General features: G+C 35.3%; 3 protein-coding genes and 1 long non-coding RNA gene across 5 annotated transcripts; 3 read left to right on the plus strand and 1 right to left on the minus strand.

The window, feature by feature from the left end:
• The first annotated feature begins 4 nt into the window (after positions 1–4).
• On the plus strand, positions 5–887 carry LOC130744837 (uncharacterized). The gene is made up of 2 exons (XM_057597001.1): positions 5–787; positions 864–887. Exons 1-2 carry the CDS (start codon positions 5–7, stop codon positions 885–887), a joined length of 807 nt encoding a protein of 268 aa, XP_057452984.1.
• A 4,569-nt stretch (positions 888–5,456) lies between these two features.
• LOC130746556 (two-component response regulator-like APRR5) lies at positions 5,457–10,183 on the plus strand. 2 transcript variants are annotated; one of them, XM_057599238.1, is made up of 9 exons: positions 5,457–5,786; positions 6,614–6,775; positions 6,867–6,997; positions 7,112–7,267; positions 7,866–8,037; positions 8,124–8,216; positions 8,325–8,460; positions 8,828–9,584; positions 9,671–10,183. In XM_057599238.1, the coding sequence occupies exons 1-9, from the start codon at positions 5,570–5,572 to the stop codon at positions 9,791–9,793; spliced, it is 1,947 nt and encodes a 648-aa protein (XP_057455221.1). In that variant the 5' UTR covers positions 5,457–5,569; the 3' UTR covers positions 9,794–10,183. The 2 variants fall into 2 exon arrangements, with proteins under 2 accessions (XP_057455221.1, XP_057455213.1); XM_057599230.1 differs by having other exon boundaries at positions 8,124–8,460.
• A 661-nt stretch (positions 10,184–10,844) lies between these two features.
• On the plus strand, positions 10,845–12,648 carry LOC130746579 (uncharacterized). Its single transcript, XR_009022153.1, has 2 exons — positions 10,845–11,403; positions 11,894–12,648. It is a non-coding gene; the product is annotated as an uncharacterized LOC130746579 (long non-coding RNA).
• A 1,670-nt stretch (positions 12,649–14,318) lies between these two features.
• On the minus strand, positions 14,319–16,252 carry LOC130746569 (uncharacterized). The gene is made up of 2 exons (XM_057599249.1): positions 15,155–16,252; positions 14,319–14,837 (listed from the first exon to the last, which is right to left on the minus strand). The coding sequence occupies exons 1-2, from the start codon at positions 16,230–16,232 to the stop codon at positions 14,803–14,805; spliced, it is 1,113 nt and encodes a 370-aa protein (XP_057455232.1). The 5' UTR covers positions 16,233–16,252; the 3' UTR covers positions 14,319–14,802.
• Positions 16,253–20,493: the final 4,241 nt, after the last annotated feature.

The raw sequence follows: 20,493 nt of genomic DNA on the forward strand, positions 1-20,493 counted from the left end.
CTTAATGAAAGAACTTATGGGAATTTGTGACAAACTTTGTCAAGCTTTACAAAAAAAGACTCAAGACATCTTGAATGTTATTTGTTTGGTGTCTACCACAAAATCATTAATTCAAGAGTTAAGGGATTTTGGTTGGGATTCTCTTCTACAAAATGTTAGATCTTTTTGTGATAGTCGATCTATTGATGTTCCAGACATGTGCTCTTCTTTCTCTGACATAATTCGATCTCGTCGTCAAAAGGATAAAGTGACAATAAAGCACCATTACCGTAATGATGTATTTAATGTTGTCATTGATTATCAGTTGAAAGAATTGAATAACAGGTTCAATGAGCAAGCAACTGAACTTCTTAAATTGAGTACAGCTTTAGATCCTAAGGATTCATTCAAGTCATTTAATGTTGAGCATATTTGCAGTCTTGTTGAGAAATTCTATCCTTCGGATTTTTCTGGCCAAGAAAAGATTCAGTTACCATATGAATTGCAACATTATGAATTTGATGTGATCAAAGATGTCAATTTTCAGAATTTGTCCACTATTGGTGAATTGTGTCAAAAGTTAGTTTTGACTCTTCCTGTATCATCAGCAACCATTGAACGTGTTTTTTCAGCTATGAAAGTTATAAAAACAAGGTTGTGCAACAAGATGGAAGATGATTTTCTCACTGATTACATGGTTGTTTATATTGAAAAGGAAATTCCTGAAAAATATAGCAGCGATATGATAATTGATGATTTTTACTCTATGAAACAACGACGAGCACAACTTCAGCCTTCAAGTGTGAAGGTATATGTTTGATCTTACTATATGTTTGACGATATTAACTATGAATGTATCTTAATAAATTATTTATACTTTGCAGGTTTCATCTTTATCTACAAGGTAGACGCACTTTTGTGCTGATAATTTTTTGGTGCGGAAGAGATATTTTGTGGTTCTTCTCTTCAATTATCTACAAGATAGTCTTTTTATTGATCATGATTTTTTGTTCTCACAAAATACTTATGAGCTGGTTAGTATCTCTTGCACCCAAATTAATCTTATATTTCTTATGCTTTTATTAAATATCTCTTGCACTCAAACTAATTTTTTGTTCACACCAAAATACCTATGTGTTTTTTTAGCAAATTTTTTATTTGATAAGAATTGAAATTTTCGTACAAATTATATTCCTTTAGATCATAGTCACCCCCTTCTGAAATTCCTGCCTATGCCCCTGATTTTCGCCTCCACAGCTAAAACCCCCTGAAATACTGCAGATCCGCCCCAATGGATCGTCGAGATCTGAATCTTCCTCTTCCACTGGTGCCACTTCATTATTTCCTTCAGTGTCCGGCACAAATTCCAGCAAGTAACCCTTCTTGATTAAGCGCTCTAGTTCATGTCTCAGAGTCCAACACTAATCAGTTACATGCTCATTCATCCTGTGGAACTCGCACCATTTGTCTGCGATTGAACCTGGCGGGAGAGTGGTAAACCACGTCATAGCAGACTTCCTGAAGGTGGATGGAAGCAACTTACACTTAACTGCATCGTTAACTCCAGCGATTACCATTCGTGTGTTGAAGTAAACCAAATGCTCTTTTGGATCTGTGGCTCCTGAGTAAGGTTCGAGAACGAGCGTCTTGACATGCTCCAGGATCTCCACCTCCGCGATTTCGTCTGAAAAAGGTTGGAAGTTGACCACCGCCGTTACTGTGTGGCAGTCAGATCCTTGATGACCCGTCTTGCCACGCGTCAACTCCGTCACCTGAGTTTGCAAAGCCTCGTTGGCTCTTTGCATCATGTCGAGTCTATCCAAGATCTCCTGTAGACCTGGATTCCCACCAACATTCGCTGCCATGCTCGGTTGTCTGGTAGCAGTAGGCAGTGGTGGTGGTTCGTGTTGATTTGTCGCTAATCTCGCGGCAACCACGCTTCTGGTAAATCCAGCCAGCTCTCACTCTAGTGGGACTGATGGTGTTGTCGTCGACCCCACGATGGGTGCCACAAAGTGTTCTTACATGGTCAAGAGCCCCCAAATCGGAGGGTTTATGGTCTAGGGTTCCGAGCCACAAACACAAAAAATGTAAGTAAAAATGAGAACCTGTGTATTCAGTGAAGTCTTTAGCCTTTTATAGTGGGGTTGTTACATTAACCCTAATATGTTATACATGGGCTTCGTCTATGTTCTATGGGCCTGACTAACAGTCCAATACCTATCTGAGTCCATTTCCTACGCCTACATATATGTAAGTACACTCGCCAACTTGTATTTCCTTAACCATAAGGTCTCGCCAAGGGCATGTCGGGGAGACCTGTCCAAAATTATAAACTATTTTAATTATTTCTCTTAGGTGGTATATTTTGATTGGATGCTGGTTATTCTACACTTAAATTGCATTACCATTATATACATAATACAATCACTCAATGTCATGTTGTCCACATGGCTGTGAATGAAGGCCAAGAAAACTCACTCTTTAGTCATGCTATTTCTGAATAGTTTAATGAGCCTCTTGCTTGCTTGTCAGACATGTGAGGGATTTTTTAGTTCTGCTGCCTTCGCTACGTGAAGGAGAAGGTGCTTTTAATTAGAGTTGGAAAATTTGTTTTGGAGGATATGTGGGAATTGTTAATCGTGAGGTGGGTATAAGGCTGTTTGAGATTTGAATTCATGCTGCAATATATCCTAATGGATGAACTCGTGTTGAAGGCTTTTGTTTTGGTCATCTTCTGGCAGATTAAGAAGGGAATTGAAGCATTGGTCTATGGATTTAGTTTCTCATGTTTCGGGCTCTAGTTCTCCTTGGAAGAGTGTCATCTAGATTTTGAAAAATTTGTAATATTTTTTCTTCACTATATTTTTTTAAGGGGTTTTTCTTAGTAAGGTTTTAATGATGCATTTTTTTCTGATATCTTTCTTGCAAGATGGGGGTAGGTATACATGAAGTAGAAGATCTAAACTTCTTTAAGTTTTGTTCATCTCTTTTTTTTTTCTTTTTTTTCTTTCTACTTGTATTGGGTTGAATTACCCCTTGTATTTCTTTTCAATATATTTTTCATGGCTTTTAAAAAAAAATGTTGTTTCACTAAATTGATGTTGACCTCATACTTTTGTGAAGCTCACATGAATTACAACCGATGAAAAAATATTGAAAAAAATGTTAAAGTGAATGTTGTTAGTGTTTATCATCACTCAAAAGTCAAAATAAAATAACCTAAGAGTATCTGCAATGCAAGGTTCTCAGTTATTATTTCTGAGTTAAGAACTAAGAATTGAGTCCTTAATCATTGAAGGGGTTGACATGGAGTTCTTAGTTCATAAAAATAAGAACTAGTTCTTATATAAGGAGTTTTACCAACAGTGATATATAGTTATATACACACCTCATTTCAAAACACTTCATTTCCACCTAATTTTATTTCCATCTCTCTCTCTGAGTTTTACTTTCTGCGTACTTAGCAAAAAAAAATTAATTTTTTCTCTCTCATTCATCAAATAATATTTAATTTAAGTATTGAATTAATATCTAAATTTAAATCAAAATTACATGGAAATAAAAATATTAATATAATGGTATTGTGAAAACAAATGAATAGTGCTAAGAACTAAAAACTCATGGTTGGAGCAAAATCTGCAAATAATTGTTTTAGCACATGTGGCAGTACGAGTCCACATGAATAGTGCTAAGAACTACACCCTTCGGTTACTTTTATAAGAAAAAAATTTGTTTTTAGATTCATTGAATAAATAATGTATTAGCTTTTACTAATACTAATGACCATATACATTATTTATTCAATGAATCTAAAAAACAATTTTTTACTTATAATAGTGATTAAAGGGTGTAAAAATTAAGAACCTAGTATTGGAGATTTCTTTAAGAGTTGAGACTTGAGATTTTTAAAGAAAGCATTTACATAACATGATGTCTACGGAGTTCGGAGATACTAGGAAATTAAAGAGCCAATCATCCATTAGATCAGTGGCTAATTCTCTGGTTATAACAAATAACAAATCAGTTAACGAAAACTGTCCCTAGCCAAGGAATTATATAAAATTAATTCTTTTTACCAAACCAAAAACCAGTAATATTGTAAATAACTGTGCTACTTAAATATTTATTCCTAGATTTGGTTATTTCAGTTATTTGAACGGTGTGCACAAAGAATAGTTTGTTTGAGAAACTATTAACTTAATGTGATTTTTGCGTTTCGAAGAAATTAATCTTATATGATGTTTGTTGATATTTTGAGAAAGTAAAAGGAAAAAAATTGACCAAAGAAGGAGTGAGTATCCAACAGCCACCCACTTGCTCGCACCCTCGGCCTGTGACGTGTTTCCCCTTCTCATAGATAAGCGTTCGACGACTTCAAAGCCACAAAACGAGACTCACCCTGCCAGTTCGCCACGTGTCTCTATGTCCTCCATAGGATTCATGTGCAGCTTCAAAGCACTCAAAAATATCTCTCAGATTTTAGTTAAAAAAATCATAATATCTCCCTCCCAATGGACCCCACGCAGCACCCATTGTCCCACACAAAAAATATCCTATATCCTAATGCATACATACTTTTGTTCGGTGCATGAATAATATATTTCCCTCCACAATAATGACTAATTCTTTTACGGTTGATACTCATATTAAGTTATAAATGATTGATCACCAAATTTCACATATATTTGCTCTAAACAGTAAATAACTACAATATACCGTTTATTCTCATAGACGATGATTTAAATTCAAGCTAATAGTTACTCCATCAGTTCTTAATTATAAGATTTAGTTTTAAATTTTTTATTTTCCTAAATATAAGACCTTTAATAATAATCTAGTAAAAACTATTCTAATCTTTCATATATACCCCTCACATTAATAATGTGTTTTCAATTCTAAAGTTTTAATTACCACCTACTATTAATTAGTAAGAGAAAATGACAAAGGGTTAATTTAAAATAATATATGCATTTTTAAAAAATTGATACACTAATTTAATACATTTAATATTTTTTTAATAAGTACAATTTTTTGTATTAAGTTTTATAATTAGAAAAAGAAAGTGTAAGTAATAAAGTAAAGTAAAGTAAAAGAATGTCGTCGTCAATGCACACACTTAGGAAAATATCAAAATCATTGCATTTTGATATTTTTCCATTTGGATGGACAAGGAAAAGAGAAATAGTAATTAATGATATTGAAAAAGAAAGTTTGAAAAAATATCCACCACCAGCACCAACCACGAGAACCCAATGGCTACATTACTTTAGATCTTTGGTCGAAATTTCAGATCTAACGCTGACGTGGAACGTGCGGGCCAGCTTTTCCATGCCTCTAGATATTTTCAGCCTAGAGGATATTTTCTCCCGCCGTTGGATCAAACAAGCGGTTACCACTGGTGTCGCATCACAGACCGTTGGATCTCCACCTACTGTTAAACTTGGTACCTTTTTCCTTTCTTTTTACACACTAAAATTTTCAAAGGCAAAACCCAAACATTGAAATTGTGTGCTGAACTAAGAAGCGAGATTCTTCATTTTTCTTGAGAAGTGATTCTGGTACTGGAATCGATTCGGTTGGAGAAACCATGTATGAAGCGGTGACGAGTGGCGAGAAGGTGGTGGTGGTGGAGGAGGAGAAGCGGAGGGAGGAGGAAGAGGAAGGGAGTGGAGGTGGTGAATTGAAGGGGTTGATGAGGTGGGAGAAGTTTTTGCCGAAAATGGTTCTGAGAGTGCTTTTGGTTGAAGCTGATGATTCTACAAGGCAGATTATAGCGGCGCTTCTCAGGAAATGCAACTTTAAAGGTATTCATGGTTTTCCTCATCATGTTCCTTTCATCTTCTTCTATGAATTTGGTTTTTGAAGCTCTGTGTTTGATTTTGCTCATTATTCAATTCAACTTGAGCTCAATTTGGACTTGTATGCTTCTTTAATGGTTAAGGTTACAAATTCGCAGTTTCTGTTTTTGTAAGCATTATGTTCGTTTCTGCATAATTTTCTATTTGTGTGTTCAATTGCTTACTGTCATAACTCATAGAAGCATGTAAATTTTGATTGTTCTTCTTTTTTCTTCTGTTGTGGTTCCTATTTTCAGGGCTAAAACTTTGAATTTTATTGATTATAAATAATGGTTTTTGGCCTAAAGAAAATAGAGGAATTAAAAAAGCTGTTAGAGAATAAATGTCTTAGGGCTTCAAATTTAGGAAAGGATTGACATGTGATTCATGAAATTAGCAGATTCATAGCTTTTCAGGGTTTAATTTAAAAATGTTTTAGGGATAGAAAATAAGATTTGTGTGAATTAATTATAGGCATTTTTTTTTTATTTTGTTTGATATAAATATTTCTTTTGAAAGAAAGAAATTTCTTATTTCTTGTAGGTAAGTAATGGGGATTAGGGTTAAATGAAGGTTTATGGAACTTATGGCAACTTTAAATTTCATGTATTTAGTACAGCCTTAAGCCATAAACATGATGCAATGATTTTTGATGTTGATCTGTCATAAAGATTTTTCTGTTATCTACTTTTTCTTCTTGTTTGAATCTTGTAATTTGAAAAGACATGAGTACTTGAAACTAATTTTTATGCTTGGAAAACTTGAAAATAACTTTTTTTATCTGTTTTGAGCAGTGGCTGCTGTTCCTGATGGCTTGAAGGCATGGGAAATACTCAAGGGAAGACCGAGGAATTTCGATCTAATACTGACTGAAGTGGATTTGCCAGCCATATCTGGTTATGCTCTTCTGACATTGATTATGGAGCATGAGACTTGCAAAAACATCCCTGTCATAAGTATGATACGAATCTTGGAGCTCTTGCTGAATTTTTCTCACTTTATTAATACTTTTATTGATTGTTCTGCATTTATTTGATGTTTTTCCAGTGATGTCCTCACAAGATTCAGTTAGCACGGTATATAAATGCATGTTGAGAGGTGCTGCTGACTATCTTGTTAAGCCCCTTAGAAAGAATGAGCTGAGGAATTTGTGGCAGCATGTTTGGAGAAGACAATCTGTAGGACTTCTGCTCCGTATTTTTTTAATTTTCATTTTCTGTTCCTTTCTTAAATACTCTGATGTCATTTGCAGCTGGTTGAGTTTTTAATTTATTGTCCATTTACTATTTCAGTCAACCGCCAGCGTAAATGCTCCTCAAGATGAGAGTGTTGCACAGCAAAAGGTTGAAGCCACTGCCGAAAACAATGCTGCTAGTAATCGTTCAGGCGGCGATGCTGCTTGCATTCAGAGAAATAAGGAATTAATTGAGAAAGGAAGTGATGCACAGGTTGGTTTTCCAGATCTAGACATCATTATTTCTTATGTTATTGCTGTTATGTGAGGACATCTGAGACAAACGACCAATGACAAAGAAAAGACCCAGTTTGGAATCAAGTAGATTTGGTGCCTTGTCACCAGATTACCAGAGGCTGTAGAATTTAGTTGGAATCATCTTATTATCCTTCCATTTCTTTTTTCTGGTTAAGTAATTTTGAACGAGAACCGTTTTTTAACTTGCAAGAATGCGATAACACATTCAATACAGCCTCTAGTGTTGACTCTCTCTTACATGTTTATCAATGCTCTCCTTTTAATTCTAGCATATCTATTTCTGGAAATGCCTACCAGTTATTTCTTATGTAGGTTTTGTTTTCAACCTTTTTTGGGAGACTACTATATCTTATCACCTTTTGTATGTTTACGGCCCTCTTGAGTTCAAATGCATATGATCAAGTCTTACTCAATATACTCCAAATGCATAATTCTTTTGAGGGGATATTTATCTGTTTTTGTAATTCTTTTATAATGGAAGAAATTTTCTTTCATTTTCGGTTGGTTTGATGGAAGTTTTCTGATTGAGACTGCATATTTGCTGTATGTTGCAGAGTTCATGTACGAAGCCTGAATTGGAAGCTGAGAGTAGTCCTGTCAATGACATGCAAGAATTTTCACCACTGAAATGTGGTGAAGCACATCCAAGTGGAGCAAGGACACAAGATGTGGACACATGCATCCAGTTAGGCCAGACATCCATCACACATGACACTCATGTAGGAGGTAAATTTCTATCCCTTTCTGCAATAATTCTTCTCTCTATTTGATGAGGAGTGATGTTTAAATTTGAGCCAATTTTTACTTTACAGGATTAACTGCACCTATCTGCAAAAATGGCGAGACAAGCACGGCCAATGTCAAGGATGGTGATCCAGAGCATTTTTGGAGCACTAGCAACAGTGGTGAGGCTCATGACAGACACTTTGTTCAAATTAACTCTTCTAGGGAAGCTATTGACTTGATTGGAGCATTCCATACTCATCCAAACTGCACTCTAAAAAATTCCACAGTTAATTCCACTGGGATGTTTGACTTTTCTCCTCAATTGGATCTTTCCCTAAGAGGATCTCATGCCAGCAACTTTGACAAGGAACTCACAGAAGAAAGGCACACCCTCATGCATTCAAATGCTTCAGCTTTCAAGCGGTAACTGCTCAAATCCCTTGTTCTTATATTTTCCTTTCTGAGATTTTAATTTTTTTGAAAGTTATTCTATTTCATAAACTAGTAAATAGCTGCTCATCTTTAATTTATTTACTATAAAGGAATTCAAGGGATGCATTACCTTATTTAAACAGGTGTGGGAAATATCACATCTCCCAATTTTGGGTTTTGTTAAAAATCACGAATAATTTATTGAAAAACGATGAATATTTAGTCATAACTTTGAGGAACTCTAAAATTACTTAGTTTGATTTGTTTCTTCTTTAGGATGAGCAAAAACCTATTAAGTGTATGGACTTTTGGCACCATTGAATTATGTATGCTTATTATTGAATTGGGTTTCATACAGGTATACTAACAGGCAACTGGAAGCCTCACCTGCAGTGTTAAGTAACTTCTTCAATCAACTAAGAGAACAGAGAACAAATAATGAGAAAATTGTCTCCCACGTTGCTACCGGCTGCAACTCAGATTGTTCAACACCTAGTATGCAAAGATGTATGTTGTCTTCAGCTGCAGCCCAGTCAAAAGAATCTGAGCTTGCAACTTCACACTCCAACCAAGGGCATTCTCTCCCAATTCCTGTAAAGGGCGTAAGGTTCAATGATCTACATACAGCCTATGGTTCTTCACTTCCTCCAGTCTTTCAAACGCAGTCAGGTCCATCACCAATGCCGAGTTCAGTTCTGCTCCTTGAGCCAAACTTCCAAGTAAATGCATTTTACCAGTCAAACGGGAATGAAAACAGTTCAGAGCAGCTACGTGAACATCGGGGTCCATATGGAAACAGCAACCAAGAGCACATTGTGTACCCACAAGAACACAGGTCCGAACGCGCAGAGGATCGAGGGTATATCTCCCCTGCAACTGATCAAAGTGTATCGAGCAATTTCTGTAATGGAAATGCAAACCATCTTAACAGCAATGGTTATGGAAACAATTGTGTAAGTAGCAGCCGTGCTGATCAAGTTGCCACTGTCAGAGCAGCTTCAGATGGTAAGCATGAAGACCTCACAAACAACGGATATACCCATCGATCTATCCAAAGGGAAGCAGCTCTGAACAAGTTCCGCTTGAAACGGAAAGAGAGATGCTATGAGAAGAAGGTACATCACGATCAGCACAACCTTGTATATTAGCATGACCATCATTGTTCCAAAGAGATGCTAACTTTTCTTTCACTTTTTAATAGGTTCGATATGAGAGCAGAAAGAAATTAGCAGAGCAACGTCCCAGAGTGAAAGGACAATTTGTTCGTCAAGCGAATCCTGATCCTCTTGCTGCAGAACAAGATGGCCAAGAATATGATCAATAGCAGATTTATGACTCATTGCATGTTTGGGAATGTGTTCTGTAACCACATTTAAAGCCAAAATCAATTATGAGTGAAAGAAAAGTTGATCAAAACATGCTATGACTGTAGAGTAGAGCAAGATTTGTTAGTTAGTGTAGTTGCTTCAAAATTTTGTTTTAGTGAATCCTTAGACACCAGAACCACTTTATCTGTATATGCTTTCTGAAACCATTCTCCTCTTTTGCCTTGCTCGAGATACTGTATATCATATACCTAGTATCCTGATATGTATCATTGTAATATTATAGAGATATTTATGCCCCTGCCCCATTATTTGATTATTTTTCAGGAATTGGTTAATTACAAAGACTTCCTGATTAATCATGTAATATAGGAGCTTGTTATGCAACACCACAACGTTCTGATTTTTTTTTATAGTAGCAATTATTGAAATTTTTTTGCTTTGTTGAAATTTTGTGCCTTTTCTAGAAGTTATTTCCGGTTTACCCAGACATGGTTGCCTGTTTATCAAGCAAACTTTTGTTAAAGAGTGCAAGATTCTTTTTGGGTCCAAACACGTTTTATTTTTTAATTAAAGAGTGCATTTGAAAGTTATGAAAATGATTCCCACCAACATGGATGGACGCAATTGACTTCAAGTTCCGGGTTCAATTCTCACACCTTTACTTAGGTTGAGGGTTCGAATTCCCTGGAGGTGGGGAGCAACCCTCTCGGGGGAAAAGAAAAGGTGAAACTGGAACATAACATCATATTTGGATGCCATCTGCTTCTTTAAGGAAGCTATTCATTAAAGAAGGCTTGACCAAGTATTCTCAAGTTTGTGATGAAGCTAAAAAATAATTTATTTATTTTCTTATGGAAGCTATTCATTTTTTATATTAAAAATATATAAAAAATGGAAAACTGAAAAAGAGGTACCTACTACCTACCATGACTATCTTCATATAAAATTAATTTTTCGCTTATTTTATTTTAAAATTTAGGGGAAAAATAATATAAAATCAAGTCATAAAAAAGAAAAAGAAAAATCACCCACCTACCTAGTACATGTACAGACACTCACATTTATTTGATTTCACTAACCTCACCTGCCTCACCTAACACGCATTTTTCCCCTTCAACCCACTCACACATTCTGATTTCTGCACCATATTTATTCTCTTCCATTCATCTTCATAACCATCCATTCCTTTCCTAATTCTCCAAGATGGAGTTCCATTACTCCACCACCTTATAAACCTTCACCTTCTATGTCCAATCCATGAATGATCTTCTTCCCCCATCAACTTCCCCATTAAAACCACCAACTGAGGTATAAACATCTCTATTTTCACTTAAAAGCCACAACCTACCTTGACCAATATCATGGCTAGCTTCACCATTCTCCTTCCATTCATGTAGTCAATCTTCTTCTTCAGTCTTATAAAGCTAGCTTCCCCTCAACTCTGCTTACGATTGTAATTTGCCGGCCATAGTCCATGTATAGTAAATAGTTGTGAGAATTGTGCTTTGTTGTGTCACGTTTATTTATCATTACATGACTATGTCCCGCAAACTATACTCGTAAGCAGCCAACTAATTGCCCACGAACATTATGATATAAGAATATGGTATGAAGTTATTCTATTTTTGAACGATTCTTCTTCTCTTCTTTTTTTAATATCTGGAAGTCATGATTAAACAAGATTTTGTTTTGTAAATGTCTGCTAATCAACGAACTTAAAATAAATGGGTGGAGGTTGCTTCTCAATTGGTTATGATTATGACTATGTAGCACCTTCCCTATCATTCACATCTAAGAGACAAAACTCAAAGAAATCAGAGAAGAGTTTCTTCTCAACAAGAAAGAAGAAGATGAACAGTGATTTTGATTATTCAATCAATTAACGAAGATACAAGAGATGAAGCTATTTATACTATGATTAGCTTCTAACTAACTGTGCTTAGCTGTAACTAATTGACAGTTGTATCTAACTAATTGCCAGCGGTATCTAACAGAATGCTAACTGACATTTAACTAACTTCTACATATTACAATAAGGCCCTCACTAACTACTGTAATTCAATTCTGACCCTTGATCTTTTACACCCTCCCTCAAGCTGAAGAGCGAAAGATGTTGATTATGCATAATTTGGCAATAAACCCTTGGAAGACTCGTGGCTGAAGTGATTTAGTGAAGATATCGGCTACTTGAAGAGCAGTAGGAATGGGCAAGAGCTTAAGCACTCCAGCTTGCAACTTCTCTCTCACAACATGACAATCAATCTCTAGATGTTTTGTCCTCTCATGAAAGACAGGATTGGCTGCAATATACAATGCACTTTGATTGTCACAAAATAAAACTGGGGTCTTTGCACAAGCAATCTGCAAGTCCTGAAGTAGATAAAGTAACCATTGTAGTTCACAAGTAGCATAGGCCAAAGCTCTATATTCAGCTTCACTTGAGGAGCGAGAAACTGTGGTTTGCTTCTTGGCTTTCCATGAAACTAAAGAACCACCAAGGTAAAAACAATATCCTGAAATTGACCTGCGTGTATCTGAGCAGCATGCCCAATTAGCATCTGAATACCCTTGAATAGTGATAGGAGTACTCCTAGGAAAGAAGAGACCTAAGCCAGGGGATGCTTTCAAAAACCTCAGAACCCTTAATGCTGCTGTCTTGTGATGAGTATCCATGGGATTACTCATGAACTGACTCAGTTGTTGGGTAGCATATGAAATGTCAGGTCTTGTAGTAGTAAGATTGAGTAATCTCCCTACTAATCTTCTATATGCAGCTTCATTTGTATAAGGGTCACCCTGATCATGTGCTAATTTAGATCCTGGATCCAGTGGAGTGGAAACTGGTTTGCTACCTAATGTGCCAGTTTCTTGTAAAAGATCTAAACAATATTTTCTTTGACAAAGAGAAATTCCCAAAGAAGAGTGAGCTACTTCCAAACCAAGGAAATACTTCAAAATCCCTAGATCCTTAATACCAAAAGCTTGCTGTAATGAATCTTTCACTGTTTGAAACTCAGCAAGATAATTTCCAAATAAAATCACATCATCCACATAAACAAGGAGTCCAGTAAAATGAGCACCTTGAAATTTCACAAATAGGGAGTGATCTGAAGTTGTTTGCATGTAACCAAGTCCCTTGAGATGAAAAGACAATTTTTCATACCACTTCCTACTTGCTTGTTTCAGCCCATATAATGATTTCTGTAACTTGCAGACTTGATTAGGCTTTGTAGAGGACACTCCTGCTAGTACACTCATATAAACATCTTCATCAAGAGTACCATGTAGGAAAGCATTATCTACATCTAATTGATGCAAATGCCAGTTTTGTGCAGCAGCTAGAGCTAAGATAACTCTAATAGTAGTAAGCTTTGCTACAGGGGAGAAAGTATCAAAGTAATCCATGCCTTCCACTTGATTATACCCTTTTGCTACTAATCTTGCTTTATATCTAGCAAGGATACCATTTGCATTCCTCTTAATTCTGTAAACCCACTTGCTACCTATAGGCTTCACTCCCCGAGGTAAATCTACAAGCTTCCAAGTTCCATTCTTCTCCAATGCTGTAATTTATGCTTGCATTGCCTCTTGCCACTGGGAATGTTTACTTGCTTCTGCAAAAGTCGTTGGTTCTTGATCTGCAGTCATATTACAGACATAAGATTGATGTGCAGAAGATAACTTGTCATGAGAGTAATGATGAGAAATACTGTGAGCTGTGCTACTTCTAGTAGGTAGTGAGTTGTATTGAAATCCTTGTAAATAAGTTGACCTTTTTACAGCTCTAGTTGACCTTCTGAGATTAGATGTATCTTCAGCACTATTTTCTTCTGTATCTTTAGCATGTAAAACAGCTTGCTGAGATGATAAAGAAGTCAACTCCTCAGTCTAGGATGAAGTTATTGGCTCTGGATCAATAACTGGAACAGAACTTCTAGTCTCAAGAACCTCTTCTGAAGAATGAGAACTAATAATACCAGCTAGATCTTTACTCTGCTCTTGTAATTCTAAACAAGTCCAGGGCTGTGATGTTGAACTCTTATAAGGTAGAACACATTCATGAAAAACCACATCTCTAGAAATAAAGATTTCATGGGAATTTAAATCTAACAGTACATAACCTTTGACCCCGTGCTTAAAACCCAAAAAGACACATTTTCTGGCTCTTGGTTCTAACTTTGACCTGTTGAAACCCTGAGTGCTAGCAAAGCATAATGAACCAAAGACTTTAAGTAACTGCAAATCTGCTTTCTCTCCAAAGAGTAAATCATGAGGTGACTTATTACTCAACACTTTACTTGGTATTCTATTCATAAGATAAACTGCATGTAAAACTGCATAACTCCACATCTTAGGCAAATTGGATTGATAAAGCAAAGCCCTAGCTATATTAAGTATGTGCTGATGCTTTCTCTCCACCCTCCCATTCTGCTGAGGGGTATAAACACAACTTCTCTGATGAACAATGCCCTGAGCAAAATAAAAGGCTGGTAAAATGAACTCTGGCCTACTATCACTTCTGACTGTCTTAACAGTTTTACCAAACTGTGTTTTGACCAGAGCAACAAAATTCTTAACTTGTTGTTGAACCTCTGCCTTACTCTTGAGCAACACTATCCATACAAATCTACTATGATCATCCAGGACAGTTAAGAAGTATTTATGATTATGTACAGAAGGAATAGTAATTGGTCCCCAAACATCCATATGGACAAGATCAAAACAATCTTTTGCATTATGTAAACTGTTTGAAAACATTTTCTTCTTTTGTTTTGCCAAATGGCAAATATCACATACAAGTGATTTATTTACAGTAATAGCTGAATACATTGCATTTAAGGCATGAATCCTATCATGTGACAAGTGTCCTAGCCTAAAGTGCCACAATGAACTAGCAGGAATCACTTGTCCTAAACCATTTATTTCAGTATGTACATTTTTGACAGAAAAACAAATACTAGAAGGACCAGTCACAACCAAATGGTACAGCTCATCTTCTTGTAAGCTACCCAAACCAATCCTCCTCTTGGTTTGAACATCCTGAACAAAACAAGTAATTTCACCAAAGATTACTTCACAGACATTTTCTTTGGCTAACTTATGAACTGATATCAGGTTTTATGTAAATTCAGGCACAAACAACACATGTGTGAGCAGAATCAAATCAGTAAGCTTAACTGTGCCAGCATAACTAGTCTGTATAGATGCACCATTAGGTAATTTAACAGTAATATGTTTTATTCTACTCAATGTGTTAAAACTCAATCTGTCAAAGCATATGTGATCACTAGCTCTAGAGTCAATAATCCAATCTTTGGTATTATATCTTTGTGAACAAGATAAGGCTGAATGCTTACCATATCCTGCTGTTTCTGCCTCAGAAATTCTGGATCTGATCACATGGTTGACTGAAGCACTCTTTGAATAACTATTCTTCTGTGAAATTGTTGCTTGTTGAATCATTGCCATGATTCTCTTGTATTGATCAGCTGTAAAAAGATCTACATTGTCTTTGTGCACAACTGAACTGTCATCTGCATCATCTGCAGAGTCATAACCTCCAGAAACATTGTTAGCATGACTAACATTATTATAACCAGTTTTAGGCTTGAAAGCTGTTGGATAACCATGAAGTCTATAACAAACTTCTACAGTATGCCCCGACTTCTTGCAATGAGTACAGTATTTTCCTGCATTCTTGTAACTAGAACTGGAGTTATTGAAGCCATTATGGCCAGAACCAGAACCTGAGCTTGAAGCTTTTCCTTTACCATAAGACTTTTTCCCTTCTGCTGCATTAACCAATGCTTTAGAATCATCATTATCTTCAGTTTCTGATTGTCTCTCATGCTGCATAGCTATAGACACAACCTTAGCTATAGAAGGAAAAGGATTTGACATCAAGATTTGTGATTTTACCACTCCAAAATTCTCATACAGTCCCAAAAGAAACCTAATCGCATTATCATGTTCCCTGAACAGCTTAACTTGCTCTATGGCTTCACATCTACAAGGCATTTCACACCTACACCGTGGAATTGGACGATATTGTTCCAATTCTTCCCAAAGTGTCTTAATCTCAGTATAGTAATCATTCACAGAAAGTGTATTTTGTTTCAAATTACTTATTTCATTCTGTAATTCTGCAATTCGAACTAAATCTCCCTGTGAAAACCTATCATGCAGATCCTTCCAGGCATCACATGCATTTTCAACAAACACTATGCTATTAGCTATGGAAGAAGTTACCGAATTGAGAATCCAAGAATTGATTAAGCTATTGCATCGATCCCAAGCCTCATAGTTTGCATCTCCTGGCACTGCAACTTGAATCTCACCATTGATGAACTTGAATTTGTTCTTCGCAACCAACACACGCTTCATTGACCGTGCCCAAGCATTGTAGTTTCTGCCATTGAGAGGAGGTGACACCATTGTTGCAGAGGGATTTTCTCCAGAATGGATGTAGTAAGGCGAAATCGGATTTTGTGCTGGTTCCAATACCACATGCTGTTGGGGATTGCCGTTGTTGTTGTTGATCTGTGCTTGACGCACCATAGCTGCGGAAGTTGGTGATGGCAGAACCCTGGTTAAGGCTCTGATACCATCAAAGAAATCAGAGAAGAGTTTCTTCTCAACAAGAAAGAAGAAGATGAACAGTGATTTTGATTATTCAATCAATTAACGAAGATACAAGAGATGAAGCTATTTATACTATGATTAGCTTCTGACTAACTGTGCTTAGCTGTAACTAATTGACAGTTGTATCTAACTAATTGCCAGTTGTATCTAACAGAATGCTAACTGACATTTAACTAACTTCTACATATTACAATAAGGTCCTCACTAACAACTGTAATTCAATTCTGACCCTTGATCTTTTAGGAAAACTAATTAAGTGGAAAGATCTTGCTATAAAACTAAGTGAGTCAACCCAACTTAGCACAAGTTGGGGGAAAGTGTCCCGAGCCAACGCAACTCACCTCTCGGTGAGAAAGAAAATGTGTAGAGCCGGGCTTGATCCAACATGGGTTGGCTCGCAAATTTTGAGAAATAAAAAACACCAACTCAATGCATTAGGTTGGCTTGCGAGTTGCCCTTGTTATGACTTGGAGATCCTTCTGTTGAGAAACTCTCTCTCGGTGTTGTTTACCCTTTTTTTTTGTTTTGTTAGTTTTTTGATGTATCGAAAAAAGGTTGGCATGCGAGTTACGACGCTCTTTGACAGATCTACCTCCAACCTTAGTTCAATTTTTAAGAAAAAAAATTGGTAACAAAAATAAAGCGGCAAACCCTACTCAGCCCAGTTCCAACTCTCATGGGCTCGTGAGTTAGGTAAGTCTAGCTAAAATGACTCAGGGCCCGTTTGGTGGTCAGGATAGGATATGATAGGATATGATATGTGAACATGATATCAACAGGATATGATAAGAGCAGGATAGACTCTTATCATATCCTGTGTTTGAGGTGCACATGATAATGACAGGATATGATAAGGAAAAATGTATCAGATTTATATTTGAATAAAAAATACATTTAAAATTGATCATTCTATTAAATTTAATTTCTTTACATTTTCATGAATGAGTCTATATTTTAAAATAAATAAAATTAATTTAAATTTTATTAATTAGCCTATTTTATTGTTTTGAAGATACCCTATATTTTAAATAAAATTATGCAGTTAACCGATTGGTTTTCACTTAGTTGTGACACGTGATAATTAACAATAAAAGTTAACTAAATTAAGAATATTATTATTTCAAAAGTAATTTATATTTGAATTATAAATTATTACATAAGTAGATAAGTAGTTTTAAATAATAGGAGATGAAAATAAAAAATTAATCTATTACTATTAAAAAATCAATATTTGTAATCAATGTTTTTCACTTAGTTGTGACACGTGATAAACAATAAAAATTAACTAAATTAAAAATATTATTATTTCAAAAATACTTTATATTTAAATTATTATATAAGTAGATAAATAATTTTTAAATAATAGGAGATGAAAATATTAAATTAGTCTATTATTATTAATAAATCAATATTTGTAAGTGAGTAGTCTATTTTTACTATTTATGAATAATAATTTTATTTATTTTTTATTTTAGTTAAATTAATATTTTTATATTTATTAATTAATATTATTATAAATTATATAATATTAAAATAAATTAATTTGGAGTTAGGATACTGAAAGAAAATATATAACTGGTATCCTATCCTGCTCTATCCTAGCTCCCCCCTCAGGATAACTTTTACACATGATTGACAGGATAGGATAGAAGACAGGATAGTGTTATCATATCCTGCTGGTGCAACAAACAACAGATAACAACAGGATATGATTATTATCCTGTCCTATCCTATCCTATCCTGGTCACCAAACAGGCCCTCAGAGTCCATATAAACATGTAGTCAAATCTCAATTTTTATCCCACAATTATGCGATTAAAATGTAGATTATAGACTATTAAAATTTGCTGCATAATCCCTTTTGAGCTAAATCTGACCTTGCACATAATTAAAATTGTATAATTAATAGCACTTTAGTCCTTATTAAGGGATTTTCGTTTGGCACATGTGAATTGTGATGGTTTAACTCGCTTTCTAAATGTGACCCATTTTGCAAAACTCTTAAGATTTTTTAATACGCGAGCCCCCTTCTCATCCTCACTCACGTTCGCGAGCCCCCTTCTTTCCCCATTGCACCAGAGATATGATGGTACGATACGTTAACGAGGCTCCTCCAACAACGATGAGAGACAATGACTGGGGTTGTAAGAGGTGGTGTGGGGCTGTTTTAGAATGACCTTTCTATGAATTATGTGATATGTTTTATGACTAATGGGTGCAATTTTATTGAAGTGTTTCTAGTTATTTAAACAACTTTTTTTTGTTACTTATGCTATTTTATATGCAAATTAAATACATGAATTTATATACATATATAAAATTTTCTTAAATTTTACAATTTTTTTGGTTACACTGTATTTTTTGGTTACATTAAATTTTACAATTTTACAAATATGCGATTTGATTAAAAACATAATCCTAATTTTGACTATGTAGCTTGTAGTTACAAATGGTGAATTGGGTTGGTCCGAGTACAGTCCATTTTTAGAGGTGTAGTTTTTGGTTAGAATATGTAGCTTTGTGAATGTTTTTTGAAACATTATAAAAGATTTTAAAAAAAAAAAAATTGTATTCAAAGTTCAAGCACACCCTTTCTGTGGGATATAAAGGATGCAAGAAAAGCCAGAAGCTCAAAAACAATTCCACCTCACATGCTAATATCTTGAATGGCCTTATCACCTGAAATTTTGAATTGCGTAGCTGAAAATTATGGACTCATATACTTGCGTTTCCTTTAAGTTTGTGGATAAAAATTGAGAAGAAATTGGACAGAATAAATAGTATTTCATTCAGAAGTGGACAAATGCAAGTAACCAAATACATATACTCAATCAGGGGACCCTTGGCATTCTGGAAATTATAATGCTAAAAGTTGTCTAAAGTCTAAAGCATGCAGTCCCCCACACTCCCCTTTTACTTACTTGTACTTCTCTACAACCAAATTTGAACCTTGTTTACTATGTTTTTTTAACTATCCTGTGAGCCTACTTTGTTGATCTCTCAATTTTGTTTGCTTGCTATGAGTCTTAATGCTTAACCTATAATACAATAATTTAAGGAACCAAGATAATGAGAGGTGAGAAAGTATTATCTTAATCTTCCAATAAAAATCCTTTACCTCTTTAATAATGTGAACAAATTGGAGTTTCTACGGTCCATGAGCAATGGCAACTAAAAACAAATTAGAAGCAAAGTTGAGAAGAGGAGAAAACCACCAAGTTATGGGGTCACCAACTTTCTCTTGATTGAAAAGCTGAATGCTCAATAATAACTGGAAAAAGGAACTTTTATTGTCAAACGTCTCTGCTTTGAATGCTATCTAAACTCCTCACTACAAGGGGTCCCATAGTGGCAAATGGCCGAAAAATTAAAGCACTCAAATGGTCCACCACCACCATGTATCAATGCATGATGAACTCCCATGGTAATGCTCTGCTTAATTTCAACTAATCAATTAGTTAATAGTTACTTTCTACAACATAAATTACCTATCATGACGTTGTTGCAGCTTAAGCAGATATTTCAGATTTCAGTTAATTTTATTAAATACTTGGTAGGTAAAACTTGACCTTATAATAATCCTAACCGGCTCAAACAAGATTGTTTTAGTAGACGATACATGTGGTTCTGACAAAAAAATTGATCAATAATTTTCTTGATCTAACTAGAGATAATATTGTTCTAGTATGGAACCCCACCTTTTAGGTGGAGTGGAGTTAATTCTCTCAATGAGGTTTTATTTTTTCGTTTATAAGACTCGAGCCTTACATTTAAGAGAGGATGACATACATAATGATTGATTACTAGTTTATAAAGACTTTGAAGAGTGAAGACTATTCAAGTTAATCAAACTAGAAATTGCAAATGGGTGTTTGATTCAAATGAGACATGACTCCGATTCCCTTAAAACAATATCTTGAGTTTCTATCTCAATATTTTCTTGAATATGATTGCCTCCAATGGTGGACACTTACGTTAAACCAAACAAAAACAATGGAAATGAGCACCCCACAATTGGAAAATCATCTTTGAAGTGGGTCCTTCTCTCAACTTA

The sequence above is a fragment of the Lotus japonicus genome, chromosome 1, assembly GCF_012489685.1.
Source record: "Lotus japonicus ecotype B-129 chromosome 1, LjGifu_v1.2".
Lineage (NCBI taxonomy): Eukaryota > Viridiplantae > Streptophyta > Magnoliopsida > Fabales > Fabaceae > Lotus > Lotus japonicus.

Coding starts and splice junctions, on each gene's coding strand:
- LOC130746556 (XM_057599230.1), top strand. CDS start 5,570: ATGTATGAAGCGGTGACGAGTGGCGAGAAGGTGGTGGTGGTGGAGGAG. Junction 8,461..8,827: donor AATGCTTCAGCTTTCAAGCG/GTAACTGCTCAA, acceptor GGTTTCATACAG/GTATACTAACAGGCAACTGG. Junction 9,585..9,670: donor AGAGATGCTATGAGAAGAAG/GTACATCACGAT, acceptor ACTTTTTAATAG/GTTCGATATGAGAGCAGAAA.
- LOC130744837 (XM_057597001.1), top strand. CDS start 5: ATGAAAGAACTTATGGGAATTTGTGACAAACTTTGTCAAGCTTTACAA. Junction 788..863: donor TTCAGCCTTCAAGTGTGAAG/GTATATGTTTGA, acceptor TATACTTTGCAG/GTTTCATCTTTATCTACAAG.
- LOC130746569 (XM_057599249.1), bottom strand. CDS start 16,232: ATGGTGTCACCTCCTCTCAATGGCAGAAACTACAATGCTTGGGCACGG. Junction 14,838..15,154: donor GGCAGAAACAGCAGGATATG/GTAAGCATTCAG, acceptor TGTTTTGTTCAG/GATGTTCAAACCAAGAGGAG.